Source organism: Leptonychotes weddellii, chromosome 5 (assembly GCF_054177405.1).
Source record: "Leptonychotes weddellii isolate Sample4059 chromosome 5, ASM5417740v2, whole genome shotgun sequence".
Taxonomy (NCBI): domain Eukaryota; kingdom Metazoa; phylum Chordata; class Mammalia; order Carnivora; family Phocidae; genus Leptonychotes; species Leptonychotes weddellii.
Window position 1 is genome coordinate 138,117,022 of NC_138373.1, and position 18,732 is coordinate 138,135,753.

Below are 18,732 nucleotides of genomic sequence, written 5' to 3' on the forward strand. Positions count from 1 at the left end.
ACCATTTGTTGAAGAGACTTTTTTCCATTGGACATTCTTTCCTGCTTTGTCGAAGATTAGTTGACCATAAAGTTGAGGGTCCATTTCTGGGCTCTCTATTCTGTTCCATTGATCTATGTGTCTGTTTTTGTGCCATTACCATACTGTCTTGATGATGACAGCTTTGTAATAGAGCTTGAAGTCCGGAATTATGATGCCACCGGCTTTGCTTTTCTTTTTCAACATTCCTCTGGCTGTTCGGGGTCTTTTCTAGTTCCATACAAATTTTAGGATGATTTGTTCCATTTCTTTGAAAAACATTGATGGTATTTTGATAAGGATTGCATCAAAAGTGTAGATTGCTCTAGGTAGCGTAGACATTTTCACAATATTTGTTCTTCCAATCCATGAGCATGGAAGGTTTTTCCATTTGTGTCTTCCTCAATTTCTTTTTTTTTTTTAAAGATTTTATTTATTTATTTGACAGAGAGAGACACAGCGAGAGAGGGAATACAAGCAAGGGGAATGGGAGAGGGAGAAGCAGGCTTCCTGCGGAGCAGGGAGCCCGATGTGGGGCTCGATCCCAGGACCCTGGGATCATGACCTGAGCCGAAGGCAGACGCTTAATGACTGAGCCACCCAGGCGCCCCCCCTCAATTTCTTTCATGAGTATTCTGTAGTTTTCTGGGTACAGATCCTTTGCTGCTTTGGTTAGATTTATTCCTAGGTATATTATGGTTTTGGGTGCAATTGTAAATGGGATCGACTCCTTAATTTCTCTTTCTTCTGTCTTGTTGTTGGTGTATAGAAATGCCACTGATTTCTGTGCATTGATTTTATATCCTGCCACTTTACTGAATTCCTGTATGAGTTCTAGCAGTTTTGGGGTGGACTCTTTTGAGTTTTCCACATAAAGTATTATATCATCTGCAAAAAGTGAGAGTTTGACTTCTTTGCCGATTTGGATGCCTTTTATTTCTTTTTGTTGTCTGATTGCTGAGGCTAGGACTTCTAATGCTATGTTGAATAGCAGTGGTGATCGTGGACATCCCTGCCGTGTTCCTGACCTTAGGGGGAAAGCTCTCAGTTTTTCCCCATTGAGTATAGTATTTGCTGTGGGTTTTTCATAGCTGGCTTTTATGATATTGAGGTATGTACCCTCTATCCCTACACTGTGAAGAGTTTTAATCAAGAAAGGATGCTGTACTTTGTCAAATGCTTTTTCTGCATCTATTGAGAGGATCATATGGTTCTTGTTCTTTCTTTTATTAATGTATTGTATCACATTGATTGCTTTGCGGATATTGAACCACCCTTGCAGCCCAGGAGTAAATCCCACTTGGTCGTGGTGAATAATCCTTTTAATGTACTGTTAGATCCTATTAGCTAGTATCTTGGTGAGAATTTTGGCATCCATGTTCATCAAGGATATTGGTCTGTAATTCTCTTTTTGGTTGGGTCTTTGGTTTTGAGATCAAAGTAATGCTGGCCTCATAGAATGAGTTTGGAAGTTTTCCTTCCATTTCTATTTTTTGAAACAACTTCAGAAGAATAGGTATTAGTTCTTTTTTAAATGTTTGGTAGAATTCCCTTGGGAAGCCATCTGGCCCTGGACTCTTGTTTGATGGAAGATTTTTGATTACTGCTTCAATTTCCTTATTGGTTATAGGTTTGTTTAGGTTTTCTATTTTTCCTGTTTCAGTTTTGGTAGTTTATAGGTTTCTAGGAATGCATCCATTTCTTCCAGATTGCCTAATTTGTTGGCATGTTGCTCATAGTATGATCTTAAAATTGTTTGCATTTTCTTGGTGTTGGTCATGATCTCTCCTCTTTCATTTATGATTTTATTTATTTGGATCCTTTCTCTTTTCTTTTTGATAAGTCTGGCCAGGGGTTTATCAGTCTTATTAATTCTTTAAAGAACCAGCTTCTAGTTTTGTTGGTCTGTTCTACTATCTTTTGGTTTCTATTTCATTCATTTCTTTTCTTTCCCCAAGATTTTATTTATTTATTTGACAGAGAGAGAGAAGACAAGCAGGGGGAGTGGCAGGCAGAGGGAGAAGCAGGCTCCCCACTGAGCAAGGAGGCCGATGTGGGACTCTATCCTAGGACCCTGGGATCATGACCTGAGCTGAAGGCAGACACTTAACCGACTGAGCCACCCAGTCATCCCTATTCCATTCATTTCTGCTCTAATCTTTATTATTTCTCTTCTGCTGCTTGGTTTAGGTTCTGTGTGCTGTTCTTTTTCCAGCACCTTTAAGTGTAAGGTTCGCTTGTGTATTTGAGACTTTTCTAGTTTCTTGAGAAAGGCTTGTATTGCTATGTACTTCCCTCTTAGGACCGCCTTTGCTGCATCCCAAAAGTTCTGAACAGTTGTGTTTTCATTTTTATTTGTTTCCGTGAATTTTTAAAATTCTTCTTTAATTCCCTGGTGGACCCATTCATTCTTTAGGATTCTCTTTAATCTACAAGTATTTGAGTTCCTTCCAAATTTCCTTTTGTGAGTCAGTTCAAGTTTCAAAACATTGTGGTCTGAAAATATGCAGGGAATAATTTCAGTCTTTTGATACTGGTTAAGACCTGATTTGTGACCCAGTATGTGATCTGTTCTGGAGAATGTTCCATGTGCACTCGAGAAGAATGTGTATTCTGTTGCTTTAGGATGAAATGCTCTATATCTGTGAAATCCATCTGATCCAGTGTGTCATTCAAAGCCCTTGTTTCCTTGTTGATCTTCTCTTTGATGATCTGTCCATTGCTGTGAGTGGGGTGTTAAAGTCCCCTACTATTATTGTATTATTATCAATGAATTTCTTTAATTGTATTATTAATTGGTTGATATAATTGGCTGCTCCCAAGTTAGGAGCATAAATATTTATAATTGTTAGATTTTTTTTTTTTAAAGGTTTTATTCATTTATTTGACAGAGAGAGACACAGCGAGAGAGGGAACACAAGCAGGGGGAGTGGGAGAGGAAGAAGCAGGCTCCCCACTGAGCAGGGAGCCCGATGCGGGGCTTGATCCCAGGACCTGGGATCATGACCTGAGCCGAAGGCAGACGCTTAACGACAGAGCCACCAGGCGCCCCTATAATTGTTAGATCTTGTTGGATAGACCCTTTAAGTATGATATAGTGTCCCTCTTCATCCCTTACTATAGTCTTTGGTTTAAAATCTAATTTGTATGATATAAGGATTGCTACCACAGCTTTCTTTTGATGTCCATTAGCATGATAAATGGTTCTCTACCCCCTCACTTTCAATCTGGAGGTGTCTTTGGGTCTAAAATGAGTCTCTTGTTGACAGCATATGGATGGGTCTTGCTTTTTTATCCAATCTGATACCCTGTGTCTTTTGATTGGAGCATTTAGCACATTTACATTCAGAGTAACTGTTGAAATATATGAATATAGTGCCATTGTATTATCTTTAAAGTCACTGTTTCTGTATATTGTCTCTGTTCCTTTCTGGTCTATGTTACTCTTGGGCTCTCTCTTCCCTTACAGGATCCCCTTTAATATTTTTTTTTTTTAAGATTTTTTTATTTATTTGACAGAGAAAGACACAGCGAGGGAGGGAACACAAGCAGGGGGAGTGGGAGAGGGAGAAGCAGGCTTCCCGCGGAGCAGGGAGCCCGATGCGGGGCTCGATCCCAGGACCCTGGGACCACGACCTGAGTTGAAGGCAGACGCTTAATGACTGAGCCACCCAGGCGCCCCACCCCTTTAATATTTCTTGCAGGGCTTGTTTAGTGATCACAAATTCTTTTAGTTTGTTTGCCCTGGAAGCTTTTTCTCTTTTCTTCCATTCTGAATGAGAGCCTTGCTGGATAAAGTGTTCATGGCTGCATGTTTTTCTCCTTTAGTACCCTGAGTATATCATGCCAGCCCTTTTTGGCCTGGTAGGTCTCTGCACCAATCCTCCCCAGGGAAAGAGGGGGGAAAATCTCACCAGGTCTCTGCTGTTCACTGGGCCCCTGCTCTGGGAGCGGTTGCCCAATCCTGTGTGCACCCGTGCCGCTCCTCCCAGGGAGGGAGGAGGGCCACTCCTCTTGCTGGGCCCCTGCTTGGACAGGCGGTCCCTGATCTTGCCACGATTCACAGTTTATTGCAACAGCTAGCTGAGAGCCCACTCCAGGGCTCACTAATTGTAGTCGGCTTCCCTGATCCAATGCCTGGGAACTCTGCCACACTCTGGCACCCTTGTTCTTTCTGTGACCCTGGGAATCCTGAGACCAACTGTCCCACTTACAATTCTGCCCCACTTCACCACCTGCGCACCTTTCAGGCAGGGACATTCCTCACAGGAGCAGACTTCTAGAAGTTCTGATTTTGCATTCCATTGTTATATCACTTTTCGGCAGCCAGCTTATAGAGGTTCCCTCCCACTGCGGTTTATCTTCTGATATATCCCCTCAGATTCACTTCTCCACACCTCCTAGCTTGCAAAAAGTGGCCACTTCTCCATTTGTAGAATTGCAGTGATACTTTCCTTAGCGCTCGGGTTGAATTCACAGGTGTTCAGAATGATTTGATAGATATTTAGCTGAATTCAAGTTCAAGGGACCAGACGAATTGAGCGTCCCCTACTCTTCTGCCATCTTCCCTCCCCATCTATAACTTAAATATTTTTCACGTCCTCAGGCATACTGTGGCAAATAGAAGAGAGTTTGTCATTATAGATTTGTTTGAATTTTTATCTATTAATGAAAAAAAGATGACATATGAGAGGAAGCAATAATTTTACAAATAGATAGTTACCCTTTAATGTTTAGAAAATATTTCCTTTCTTGGACACAAATCTAATTGTAATGGCACTCTCCTCTTCCTTCTTCAGTTTTGCAGACTCCAACTGTTAGCAAACACATATCTACCAAAGGTCCAGAAAAGCTAAAACAACCTAGAAGCATTGACTGTTTTACAGGTAATTAAAATTGGGATAAACTGTTTTAAAACAGTTTCAGAAACTGTTTAAACGTTTCTGAAAACTTTTAAAGATAGTTTTCGTGTTTCCCTTTTGATAAAATGTTTTTCTGTTTCAGAATTGAATGTAATGAATAAAATAAGGAAGAATAAGCTATCCAAAGCAATTTACTTGATGCAGAAAGCTCTTCTAATATTTGAGAAAGATGCGGCCTCTACATCTTCACACAACCTTTTGATGGTAACAACATGCCATTCCTTTTTTTAGTCCTGACATATCACCTTTGTTAAATGAATGATTTAGTTCACTTTGCTAAAAATAATGTGTTGCCCTTAACATTAGATTATGAACTTTCAGGTTCCCTATATCTAGTCTTCTCTTTGAGTAGAACAGTTTTGAGCAGGGGCACTAATCTATATTACTAGTCCCTGACTCTCCTGAAATGAGAGAGCCTCTCTCTGTAGGGACAACTTACATTGGAAGCCAAATAAAATCAGAAGGATTAAAAATGAGGGAAACTATAGAACTTACGTGACACTATGCTTAGTATAATGCATTCCTTACAATGGAATTAAGATACTTCAAGTCCATTGACTCAGAGGCCTTCTCTCAGATGGATATTGCTAATTTATATTTTACTCTCCCTGGAAATTGTTCTGTCTTCTTACCGATTCATTGTATGTTGATTTTAGAATTTAAATTCTTGAGGGTAATCACATTTCAAGCTAGAGGATTTTTAAAAACTTTGTGTGTATTACCCATAAAAATTTGATGGTATTGGCTGAGTGAATAGCACATGGTGAAGTAGAGAATAGTGCTACAAGTAGTTTAGCTGATAAGAGAAAGAAAAACGTAGGTCAAAGCTAGAGAGAGGATACAGAGTTTAAGAAGAGTTTAAGAGAAAAAGTTCCACATATTTATATAATGAGTATGAAGAGCCAGAAGAAAAGAGAGAAATTGAAGATATGAGAGGGGCTAATAATAGAGCACAGTCCTATTAGAACAGGGAAGGAGATGAGTTTGAAAACATAGATAAAGTGATTCATCTTCAGTGGAGGGTAGGCTACTGGGCAGACTCCTCATCCTCTGATACAAAAGGGAAGGAGGAACAGATCAATGTAGATTTGAGTAAGTCTATTGGTGTGGCGGCAGAGAGTTGAGTTTATGCCTTTTATGTCAATCATCTGATAAAGTAGGAGGCAAGGATATCTGCCAACAATGGAGAGCAAGGGTGGACAGTTGGACTGAGGAGAAAAAAGATAGAGAGTGGAGTGGAATGGATGAGGAATGGATAAGGGAGCTGACAAGGAAGTTGAAGAACTGGCCAGCACAAAGTTCTAGCTGAAGTTGAAGACCATGAATTTATACTGGGCCCCATCTGCATGGTGGTATGGCATTACCCTGGTGTAGTATTTTTAGTAGCTGTGACAGCAGAATATTTGTGACAGCAGAGATTTGTACAGGGCTAGATTTTTACAAATGAAAGTATGGGTTAAAAGTTCTTAATAAAAATGGGTACAGATTGAATAGGGAGGGAAGTGATACCTTCATGGTATTTAAAGACTTGGTGAGCATGGAAATGTCAAGAGACTGGACATCTCTTTGAGGTCAGGGACCAGAAAATCAGAATCTGAGAGAGCTGGAAGGATAAGTGTTTGAGGTTAGAAAGTAAGATATTGGAATTTAAGATTTCTGATATGTAGCACTTTCTGATCATCTGTCCATTACCTCATTCATCCAACAAATGTTTTTGAGTACTTATGATCCATTCAGCAAATATTTATTGTACATTGACTGTGTGTCTGGTATTATGCTGAGTACAGGGGATAAAAACAAACAAAAACAAAAATCCTTTATTCAACAAATATTGATGGATTGCTTTCTTTTTGTGGTCCCTGCCTTCAAGATAAATCCAGTTTGTGGGAACATAGACAAGTAAGTAGGTAATTGTGGGTTACTGTCATAGATACTTTTTTTTTTAAAGATTTTATTTATTTATTTGACAATGAGAGAGAGCACAAGCAGGGGGAATGGCAGGCGGAGGGAGAGGGAGAAGCAGGCTTCCTGCTGAGCAGGGACACCGATGTGGGACTCGATCCCAGGACCCCGGGATCATTACCTGAGCCAAAGGCAGTTGCTTAACCAACTGAGCCACCCAGGCACCCAGTGTCATAGATACTTTAACTGCAAGAATTCCAGGGGAATTTAGCAGAGGAGTACCTAATCAAACAGTGGGTAATATGTAAGGAAACTTCCAGAAAAGAAATCATGAGGTTGAATACTGATAGGCAGGAGTAGCCAGAGAAAGAGGAAGAAAAGGGTGAAAAGGACTTTATAGGAAGAGAAAACAACATGTACAAAGTTCCTGAAGCTAGAAGGGTCATAGAGTTCTTGTGGTCCTCTAGGTCATTCAGTGTCATAGAGGCACAGATGAAATGGCAAAGGGGAGAGGGGGCTGTTGGGAGAAGAGGGTAAGAAGTGAGACCAGAGAGGAAGTCTGAGGATTTTGGGTGGACAGATGCTATTAATGTTCAAGGTTGGAAAGTCTGTCCTGGCAGTATTAGGGAAGACCCCTATTATAATTGAAATTCCAGCATTTGAATGAAGGAGTTTGATGATGGTGTTGGACAGTCTCAAGGCCAAGTGGTGACTGATCTTTGTTGGAAGACTTTGGTGTGTGTTCAGATCCATTTTCTCAACAGATGCTTCTGTGGCCACTTGCTACAGTCTAGTGCTTGGAGGATACTAATACTTCAGTCCTACTTATATGTCAAATAAAACTTATCTTTCTTTTTTAGAACTGTTCTCTCAGGAGTAATCTTGTGGCCTGTCAGAGCTGGAGAGAATAAAACCTTTGGGATTTTCCTTTTTGTTTTATTGTGACTCAGTCTGGTCCTTATACTGTCGTAATATGCTCATTCCTGTTAGGCCTCTGTCTTCCTACCACTGACACTGGGGGTCACACTGGAGATGTGACAAGACTACAGTTTTTACATCTTTTTCTTCTCTTTCTTAAATGAAACTATTTTAACTTAAGAAAAATTGTAAGTATAATGTCCTCTTAGGATAGACTTATGAGATGCATGTAGAGGCTCTATTTTTTATGGGGCGTCCTCCCCAAGGATTTTCACCAACTAGGCACACGTGGAATATTTATTTAGAAGTCCTGAAACCTATGGCCACCTCTGCTCCTCAGCAGTAGTTTTTTATCCAAGTGTTAAGGCTTAATGATCAGTCCTTAGGGTACTCTCGTAAACAATGATGTTATGGCTCAAATAATTGCCAAACTTTCTTTCTTTAAAGAAGACAAATAAATTTCTTTCCCCTGGCAATCATTTTCTACTGGGGTATATTACAGAATGTTTTACATTATCATGATCTTGTAATAAAATTATCCCCAAATCAGTAACTGATGCATCACCTGGTACCATAAAAAGGTTTAAAAAGCCTGGATCTTTTCAGAACTTTTAAATAATTCATACCCTGTTTTAGTTTTTCAAAAGTTTCCTGACCTTGTGGAGCTGTATAATCTCATCAGGTGTCCGTTTTATTCCTAATCAGTTAAAAGTGAACCAACTTGTTGCCAGGACTGAGGTACAAACCTTTGATAATAGCTTGTTAGCTTTCTAAATGAAATGACTGGTCTTTTGAAAAAATTATTATTATAGGCATTTTACCCCCCATTTTCCTGTCTTGGTATTGGACTTCTGGAAGTCCATGTTGGCTTTTTACACAATATATCACAGATTTACTTTAATGGATTGCACCTGGAACTAGTCTCAGACGTCCCTGATCTACTTCTGATCAAATAGAGCACTGGTCGTGTGGCTTATGGTCGTTGCTCTTAGTCCACTTCAGTCTCCCAGCCAGACATTCAGTCTCTGTGCAGATGGGATTTCTTATTGGGAAGAGGCAGGAATATTCCTCAATCCAAGGTAAGTGTTACAAGGGCAGGGTTTTATATTGCTGTTTTCTGTCCAGCACCCATTTCCCCTTCCAAATATCACCTTTTGAGGAATTCCTCCTTCCCTTTTAGATGTAGTCGGGTGGGACTTCTCAGGGGCTTTCTTCTCTGCTAGCCAGTCAGAGGACTAGTGACGTGAGGGAAGCCAATTTGGACCTCCCTTTTTGGAATTAGATCTTGAGTGGAGGGATAAAAAGACTAAAACTAGTTGACATTCATTCTTTCCAATGCTTGTGTACTGATCAGACTATTATGGTTCTGTTCTGTAGACCCTCTTACCTCTTTGGACCTGCTGTGGTCCCGGCATGGTTTTCCTATTGCTCCTGGTTCAAAGAGCCCCAGCTGATGCATCTAGTTTTCTCCTAATTCTATTTGTTGGAACTTAAACAAATTGGTAGTTGAGATGACTTTGGCAGTTCCAAAATCCAGTCATATTGCTTCAACTCTAAGCAAAGGAGCATTATGAATTAGCAGATTATTTTTTGTAATTGACACAATCTAATTTTATGGTCGTATTTTGGAACCAGAACTAATGAAGAAGCCCAGACCACTTGAAGTTCTAATAACTCCTGACTTTACTATTTCTCAAATTTCTACCTTCGTGTCTCCTAAATACCACTCTATTAACTAGGTTAGCTGTAATTGGATTACTAAGTATAATTATTTTTCCTATTTTATAGCATTTTAGTCAAATCAATTCTATTTGCTTTTCGGGGAAGAATATATGTGAATCATTTTTTCCCCCCAGAGATCTTATCAGTCCTTTTTAATTGTTCTATGCTGAAGTCTTCCTCATAAAGAGCAAACCCTTTCTGATTCTGACCCCCTCCCATGAGGTCATGTTTTGCCCTTTTAGACTTCAAAGTACTGACAAGATTTTAGCTAATTTCCATTTCAGGTTTTAAGGTTATTTCAGGAAATCATCCAAGTTGCCTTTCCGTGCTTCTTTTTAACTTAGGTTTGTGTTAATAAGACAAAATACATAGTGGTTAGGAGGATAGGGTTTTGGATTAGAGTTTTGGTTTTGCCACTGACTAGCTGTATGACCAAGGTCAAGTTACTTATGCTCTCTTAAGTTTTAATTTCTTCATATGTAAAATGGGAGTTCTTGGGAAGATTCAAGGAAATGATGCATATAAAATGCTTAGCATTTGGCACAGAATAAGCAGTCAATAAATGTTAGCCATTATTATTATTACTACTACTCTGTTTCCCACTTTAAGCATTCTGGAACATTCTGTTTTATCATATCAGAACTATTTTTTGGTGCTCTAAATATATTTTCATTTATCAAGCTATACATTTCTTTTTGTGTTTTCTCTTAGATTGATCTTATAAGTAGTATATTTTATTCTCAGCAATCAAAACATATTCCTTGCCAGGATTCTTGGATATGACTTAACCTACTTTTCATCTCCTTCTGAAATGTACATAATAGTGCTGAGAATCCAGAATATACCTCAGGAGGTCTACTAGACAAGTAGTAAATATGGCACTTTATCTTTCCAGTCTTATGATAGTTTTTTATGGATAGTTGTTAATCATGACCTTGAAGATTGTCTTATATCTTTCCCTAAGTGTCTTGCTGCACTGTGGATGTTAAGCTGTTGTCCAATGTATTTAATATTAATCTGTCCTCATAAGCACTGAATAACTTCTAAAAAGAGGCAGGTTTGTTTCTCTAATGGAAACTATAGGCAGAGAGATTTACATTCAGACAGTAGTACTTTGGACTTCAGTACTGTTGTTTTCTGGAAATAAAACAATATGTTTTGGTGGACACATTAGACAATGTGTTGGACATATTATAGGCAACAGTGATGTCCATATATATATATATTTTTTTAAGATTTTATTTATTTATTTGACAGAGAGTGAGAGAGCACAAGCAGGGGAAGCAGCAGGCAGAGGGAGAGAGAGAAGCAGGCTCCCTGCTGAAGAGAGAGCCCGATGCGGGACTCGATCCCAGGACCCTGGGATCATGACCTGAGCCGAAGGCAGCCGCTTAACAGACTGAGCCACCCAGGCGCCCCAGTTATGTCCATATTGATAACACTTTCTTTTTTAAAAAGATTTTATTTATTTATTTATTTATTTATTTATTTATTTATTTATTTGATGGAGAGAGAGAGCGCGCACAAGCGGGGGAGGAGCAGAGGGAGAGGGACAAGCAGACTCTGCGTATAGCACAGAGCCTGATTCAGGGCTCAATCGCACGACCCTGAAATCATGACCTGAGCTGAAATCAAGAGTTGGACTCTTAACCAACTGAGCCACCCAGGCACCTCACACTTTCTCTTTTCACAGTTGAATAGAGCTGGTTTCATGGGAATTTCTCTTTCTTGAGGTTTTGAGGCTAATTTTCTGGTGATATTTCCTCCTTCTATTTGAGGAACCCGCTTTAAAAAGCCCTAATCACTTTCTTTGTAAAAAATTGATATATGATTGACATATAACATTATATTAATTTCAGGTACACAATGTAATTATTTTGTATTTGTATATATTGCTAAATGATCATCACAGTAAATTTTATTAACTTATATATCTGTCATCAGTTACAAAATTTTTTTTCTTGTGATGAGAACTTTTCAGATTTACTCTCTAGGAACTTTCAAATAAGCAATACAATATTATTAACTATAGTCACTAGCCTGTACATTATATCCCCATGAGTTATTCATTTTATAACTGAAAATTTGTACCTTTTGACCCTCTTCACCCATTTTGCCCTACCTCCCACCCCCAACCTCTGGCAACCACGAGTCTGTTTTCTGTATCTATCTACTTTTTTTTTTAAGATTTTATTTATTTATTTGTTTGTTTGAGAGAGAGAGCACAAGCAGGTGGAGCGGCAGGCAGAGGGAGAAGCAGGCCCCCCACTGAGCAGGGAGCCCAATGCGAGGCCCGATCCCAGGACCTTGAGATCATGACCTGAGCCGAAGGCAGACACCCAACTGACTGAGCCACCCAGGCGCCCCTATCTCCTTGTTTTCTTTTTTTTTTTTTTTTTAAGATTCCATATATGCATGACATCATATGGTATTTGTCTTTCTCTGACTTATTTCACTTAACATAATGCCCTCAGGGTCCACCCATGTTGTCAGAAAAGGCAAGATTTCATTCTTTTTCTATGGCTAGATAACATTCATATATATGTGAATTGTATGTTCATATATATATATATGAGTTATATATTCACATATGTATGAATTGCATATTCATATATAAGAATTGCATATTCATATATTGCAATTCACATACATATGAATTGTATATTCATATATATAACATGTCTTGGCTATTGTAAATAATGCTGCAGTAACATGGGGGTGCAGATATTTTTCTAATTAGTATACTAATCACTTTCTTATAAATAGAATGCTTTTAGCAGCTCAGTGATTTGGCTCACTAAGTTTGGATTTTCTAACTAGCATTAGGTTTTACCTTGAGTCCAGTTTTTATAGAATTTATCTGATTGACATAAATCAAGGACTGTGTTTTAGACTTTTGTTACCTTTCATTTAAAAATTTAGTACTTTTAGGGATGCCTGGGTGGCTCGGTCGGTTGAGTGTCTGCCTTCAGCTCGGGTCATGATCCAGGGTCCTGGGATCAAGTCCTGCATCGGGCTCCTTGCTCAGTGGGGAGCCTGCTTCTCCCTTGCCTGCTCTGCCTGCCGCTCCCCCTGCTTGTGTTATCTCTCTGACAAATAAATAAATAAATAAATAAAATCTTAAAAAAATTTAGTACTTTTATTAATCTGTTTCAAATTGGGCCATGAAATCTGAGTTAGGGGGTTAAAATTAATCAAGACTCAATCAGAACATTTAATTAATTAATTTACTTTCCAATCAGAATATTTTAAACATACTGTCTTAAAATGCATTATAGATCATCCTCATCTGTCATAATTTCATGTATTTCATTAAGAACACGTTTATTGAACCTAAAGAGATAAAGTACTGTCCTTGCCACCAAGATGCTCATATTGTGTAATACGTGCTAAAACAAAGAGTGGAAAATGAAGAGAATAAGTACCTAAATGTGTGGGACTTCTTTGGGAGGATTCAGAGATGATGTTTGAGTAGATCTTTTTTTTTTTTAAAGATTTTATTTATTTGACACAGAGAGAGAGATAGCGAGAGCAGGAACACAAGCAGGGGGAGTGGGAGAAGGAGAAGCAGGCTTCCCGCTGAGCAGGGAGCCCGATGTGGGGCTCGATCCCAGGACCCTGGAATCATGACCTGAGCTGAACGCAGATGCTTAATGACTGAGCCACCCAGGCGCCCCTGTTTGAGTGGATCTTGAAGCACAGAAAAGGATGTAAAACCCTCTAGGAAGAAGAAGTTTCATGGGAAAAGCTCTGAGGCATGGCAAGCATAGCTTCTCAGGGAATGAATGACTTTTTTTTTTTTTTTTTATGGTTTTGGAGGTTAGGTTGGATAGGCAGTAGCTCTGGGAGAAAAGAGTAGAGAGGGAGATAAAGGTAGCAAGTATTAATTGTGATCAGAATACCAAGCCTATGGCGGAGTTAGCACTGTAACAAGTATAGGAGGAACCATTGAAGGGCTAGAAGACTGGAGGTTGAGGAGACTAGAGACTGAGAGAAAGGGGAGGAGGCTGATTAAATCATCTCAGTCAGTGGTCCCCAGTCCCTGGTGTACTTCAAAAGTACCTTCAACAGTTGTTTAATAATACAGATGCTTAAGCCCCACCCCTGGAGATTTTTACTAAATAGGTTCAGAGTGGGGTTGGACTATCTTAATTTTTAAACAAGTTTCATAGATGATACTGAATAACAGCCAGGTTTGAGAAATATCTTTGTGATAACCCATGGCAGAAAGCAGGAAGTTTAAAAAAAAAAAAATCTCAGTTGAATTCGCGGATATGCAGAGAGAAGCTGCTAGAATCAAGTCAGAAGATGCTAGTGTCTGACTGGTTCACTGGAGTATGAACTGCCGAGGCAAATTTTGGGAGTAAGTGTAGAAAGCCCAGGGCAGTTGGCCAGTCAGTTGAGATAGGATCAGAGGCAGTCTGTGTTAATATTAGGGCCAGCAAGGGTGCCTGGGTGGCTCAGTTGGTTAAGCGACTGCCTTCAGCTCAGGTCATGATCCTGGAGTCCCTGGATCGAGTCCCGCATCGGGCTCCCTGCTTGGCGGGGAGCCTGCTTCTGCCTCTGACCCTCCCCCCTCTCATGTGCTCTCTCTCTCTCATTCTCTCTGTCTCAAAAAAAAAAAAAAAAAAAAAAAATATTAGGGCCAGCAAACCAATGCTGCTGGTGCGTATTTTAGGCTGCATACATAATCCAGAGGAGGGAAACTTTCAAGGCATTGGTCTCTTCCCTTGTGTTGCATAATTTTTCCTTAGGCTGATTTCACCTGTTCTTAGGCAGCCTAAAATATCTTGGTCTCCAGACTGTGACGCAAATGAAGTCACATTAACATTTAATGTTCAAAATATAATAGCTTTCTCTACCTTCTGTTCAAGTAGGAATTTCTTAAAAATTTTCCACAGTTATCTGGGGAATCTACTTACCTTTTCTGCTCAGGCTTCTTCCTCATTTCAATTCTGGCCTCTTACCAAGCTCCTACCTGTTGTTGCCTTTCAAGGGAACCCTGCTCTGTGGGCCCATCTGTCCTCTCAGGGAGCCAAATCTGGTCTGTCATCTCTGGTAGAGGGTGGAAAGGTGAATGAGCCTCTGCCCAGCCCTGTGCGTGTTGCGTCCTCTGGGTTGACTAGGCACTGCTGATGCCTTGACTCATAGTGTTTTATGACACAGCTCCTTCAACATCTTTCTTTCCATCCGTTTTCGCCATTTTTTTCTCAGTTTGATTGAATGAGTGAAAAAGTGGAGATGATAAGGGATAACAGATGCCATTCTATGCTACTTGGTTGAGTCATTCATTCAATGATTCAAGTTATACTGAGCACCATGTGTCTATAAATTAGCTTTTGAGTCTAAACAGTTAAGGTTTTTGGCATGTAGGCCCTAGAAACATGGTTACCATATAATACATCCCTTCTCACATGAAGAAACGATTGTCCTATTCAAATGGCTAAGATTTTTGAACTGTAACGCCAAAAAAAAATTTCAAGGTCTCCTGGCACAGAACAAGCAGGATTAAAAAACCCATTTATTATTATAGATACATTTTAATCACAACTAATGATTTTAGACCTGAATGTCAACCATTTCCTATAAAAATAAAAATGAGTTAATTCTGATCTCAATTTAGGTCAATCTTTATTTTAGAAAAAAATGTATGATACTAGAGTTTTATAATCTACACTCCCAAAGGGAACTGGTTTACTCACTCAACTTTAAATATCACTTTGAGGCAAATGACTCACGGAAAGTCTTACCCTTTCTTTTGAGCTCAAGTCCAGATCTCCAAATGGAAGCTTTGAACTTAGCATGTCTTCTGCGGAGGAAACAGCACAGGTTTTTCTAAGAGAGTGAAATGTATTTGAAGTTTGGTAGACAGACATTTGTCTTCTCGTTCTCAGGATTTCTTTTCTTAAATTTATTAAATTGGCTAGAACTTCCAGAATAAAAAGGAATAGTGGCATTATGTCTCCTGGATTTTTTTTTTTTTTTAAAGATTTTATTTTTATTTATTTGAGAGAGAGAATGAATAGAGAGAGAGAGAGATCATGAGGGTCAGAAGGAGAAGCAGACTCCCTGCTAAGCAGGGAGCCGGATGCGGGACTCGATCCTGGGACTCCAGGATCATGACCTGAGCCGAAGGCAGTCGCCTAACCAACTGAGCCACCCAGGCGCCCATGTCTCATGGATTTTATTGATCATTCTTTTAGTGTTTCACTATTAGCCATAATTTTGACTATTGGCTAAAATTAATATTTTTCTCATGCTAAAGAAAGAGCTTTCCTAGTTTATTGAGGTTTGCACTCCCTCCCCCCAGCTTTACTGAGGCATAATTGGCAAATAAAATTGTAATATATTTCAAATGTACAACATGATGATTTGATATATGTAGGCAGTAGTCTCCTCTTAGCTGTGGTTTAGCTTTCTGTGGTTTCAGTTACCCGCAGTCAACCACAGTCTGGAAGCAGATGGATTTTCCTTTTGACATATCATCAGAAGGTCAATAGTAGCCTAAAGCTACGTCACAGTGCCTACGTCATTCCCCTCACTTCATCTCATCATGTAGACCTTTTATCTGCTCACATCATGATTCACAAGAAGAGGGTGAGTGCATCACAACAAGATATCTTGAGAGAGACCACATTTACATAACTTTCATTACAATATATTGTTATAATTGTTCTATTTTATTATTAGCTATTGTTAATCCCTGCTATGTCTAATTTATAAATTAAATTTTATTGTATGTATGTATGAGAAAACACATAGTATATATAGGGTTTAATACCATCTGTGGCTTCAGGCATCTTGGAATGTATCCTTGTGGATAAGCAGGGACTACTGTACATTATGAAATAATTACCACAAGCAGCTTAATTAACACATTTATCACATCATATAGTTACCTTTTAAAAATTTTTTATTTAAATTCAATTTAATTAATATGTAGTGTATTTTTAGTTTCAGAGGTAGAATTTAGTGATTCATCAGTTGCATATAACACCCAGTACTCACTACATCAAGTGCCCTCCTTAATGTCCATCACCCAGTTACCTCATCCCCCCACCCCCACCACCCCTCCAGCAACCCTCAGGTTGTTTCCTATAGTTAAGAGTCTCTTATGGTATGTCTCCCTCTCTGATTTTGTCTTATTTTATTTTTCCTTCCCTTCCCCTATGTTCATTTTGTTTCTTAAATTCCACATATGAGTGAAATCATATGATATTTGTCTTTCTCTGATTAACTTATTTCGCTTAGCATAATACCCTCTAGTTCCATCCACGTTGTTGCAAATGGCAAGATTTCATTCTTTTTGATGGCTAAGTTACTTTTTTTTTTTTTTTGAGTGAGACACTTAAGATCTGTTTCTTAGCAAATTTCAAGTACACTGTTTTTAAGTGTAGTCACCATGCTGTACAATAGATCTTCAGAACTTTATAACTGGAAGTTTGTGCCCCTTGATCAAGATCTCCCCATTCCCCTCCCCATCCGCTTGCCCTCGGCAACCACCATGTTACTTTCTGTTTCTATGAGTTTTACTTTTATTTTTTTTAGATTACACATATACATGATACCATATAGTATTTCTCTTTCTCCCTCTGGCTCATTTCACTTAGCATAATGTCCTCAAGGTCATACATGTTGTCCCAAATGTCAGGGTTTCCTTCTTTTCTAAGGCTGAATAATATTATAATATTATATGTGTGACACATTTTCTTTATCTATTCATCTATCAGAAGACACTTAGAATTGTTTTCATATCTTGGCTGTTGTGAATAATGCTGCAATGAACACAGGAGTGCAGATGTCTCTTTGAGATAATGATTTCATTTCCTTTGGATAAATACCCAGAAGTGGGATTGCTGGATCATATGATAGTTCTATTTTTAATTTTTTGAGCAACCTCCATACTGTTTATGGTTTTGGTTGTACCAGTTCACATCCTTACTAACATTGTACAAGTGTTCTCTTTTCTCCACATCCTCACCAACATTTGTTATCATTTGTCTTTTTGATAATAGACATCCTAAGAGGTGTGAGGTGATATCTCATGGTGGTTTTGATTTGCATTTCCCTGTGATGTTGATCATCTTTTCATGTACCTGTTGGCCATTTGAATGTCTTTTTTAGAAAAGTGTCTATTCTGGTTTTTTGCCCATTTTTAAATCATTTGATTGATTGCTATTGAGTTAAGAGTTACTTATATATTTCGGATATCAAGCCCTTATTGAATGTATTGTTTACAGATATTTTCTTCCAATTCCATAGGTTGCCTTTTCATTTTGTTGACTTTTTCCTATGCTGTGCAGAAGCTTTTTAGCTTATTTATTTTTGTTTTTGTTGCCTATACTTCTGTTGTAGGATCCAAAAAATGGTTGCCAAAACCAATGTCAAGGAGCTTTTCCTTTATGCTTTTTTCTAGGGTTTTATGGTTTCAGGTCTTATGTTTAAGTCTCTAATGCATTTTGAGTTGATTTTTTTTTTTAAGATTTTATTTATTTATTTGACAGAGAGAGACATAGCGAGAGAGGGAACACAAGCAGGGGGAGTGGGAGAGGGGAGAAGCAGGCTTCCTGCCGAGTAGAAAGCCTGATGTGGGGTCGATCCCAGGATCCTGGGATCATGACCTGAGCTGAAGGCAGCCACTTAACGACTGAGCCACCCAGGTGCCCCTTGAGTTGATTTTTGTGTACAGTAAGATAAGGGTCTGATTTCATTCTTTTGAATATGGATATCCACTTTTCCCAGCACCATTTATTAAAGAGACTATCCTTTCCTCATTGTATATTCTTGGTGACTTTGTCAAAAATTAGTTGACCATATATTTTTTTTTAATTTTATTTTATTATGTTATGTTAATTACCATACATTACATCATTAGTTTTTGATGTAGTGTTCCATGATTCATTGTTTGTGTGTAACACCCAGTGCTCCATGCAGTACGTGCTGTCTTTAATACCCATCACCAGGCCAACCCATCCCCCCATCCCCCTCCCCTCTAGAACCCTCAGTTTGTTTCTCAGAGTCCATAGTCTCTCATGGTTCATCTCCCCCTCCGATTCCCCCCCTTCATTTTTCCCTTCCTGCTATCATCTTCTTTTTTTTTTTTTTAACATATAATGTATTATTTGTTTCAGAAGTACAGGTCTGTGATTCAACAGTCTTACACAATTCACAGCGCTCACCATAGCACACACCCTCCCCAATGTCTATCACCCAGCCACCCCATCCCTCCCACCCCCCACCACTCCAGCAA

At 39.0% G+C, this 18,732-nt stretch overlaps 1 protein-coding gene across 1 annotated transcript in view; it reads left to right on the forward strand.

The window, feature by feature from the left end:
* The window catches only part of CFAP54 (cilia and flagella associated protein 54), a 242,110-nt gene that overhangs the window by 53,996 nt on the left and 169,382 nt on the right, over positions 1-18,732 (forward strand). The window contains exons 17-19 of the mRNA XM_081818984.1: positions 4,818-4,904; positions 5,023-5,144; positions 10,194-10,206. Of these exons, the coding sequence (XP_081675110.1) occupies positions 4,818-4,904; positions 5,023-5,144; positions 10,194-10,206 (222 nt within the window). The remainder of the gene's footprint in view (positions 1-4,817; positions 4,905-5,022; positions 5,145-10,193; positions 10,207-18,732) is intronic.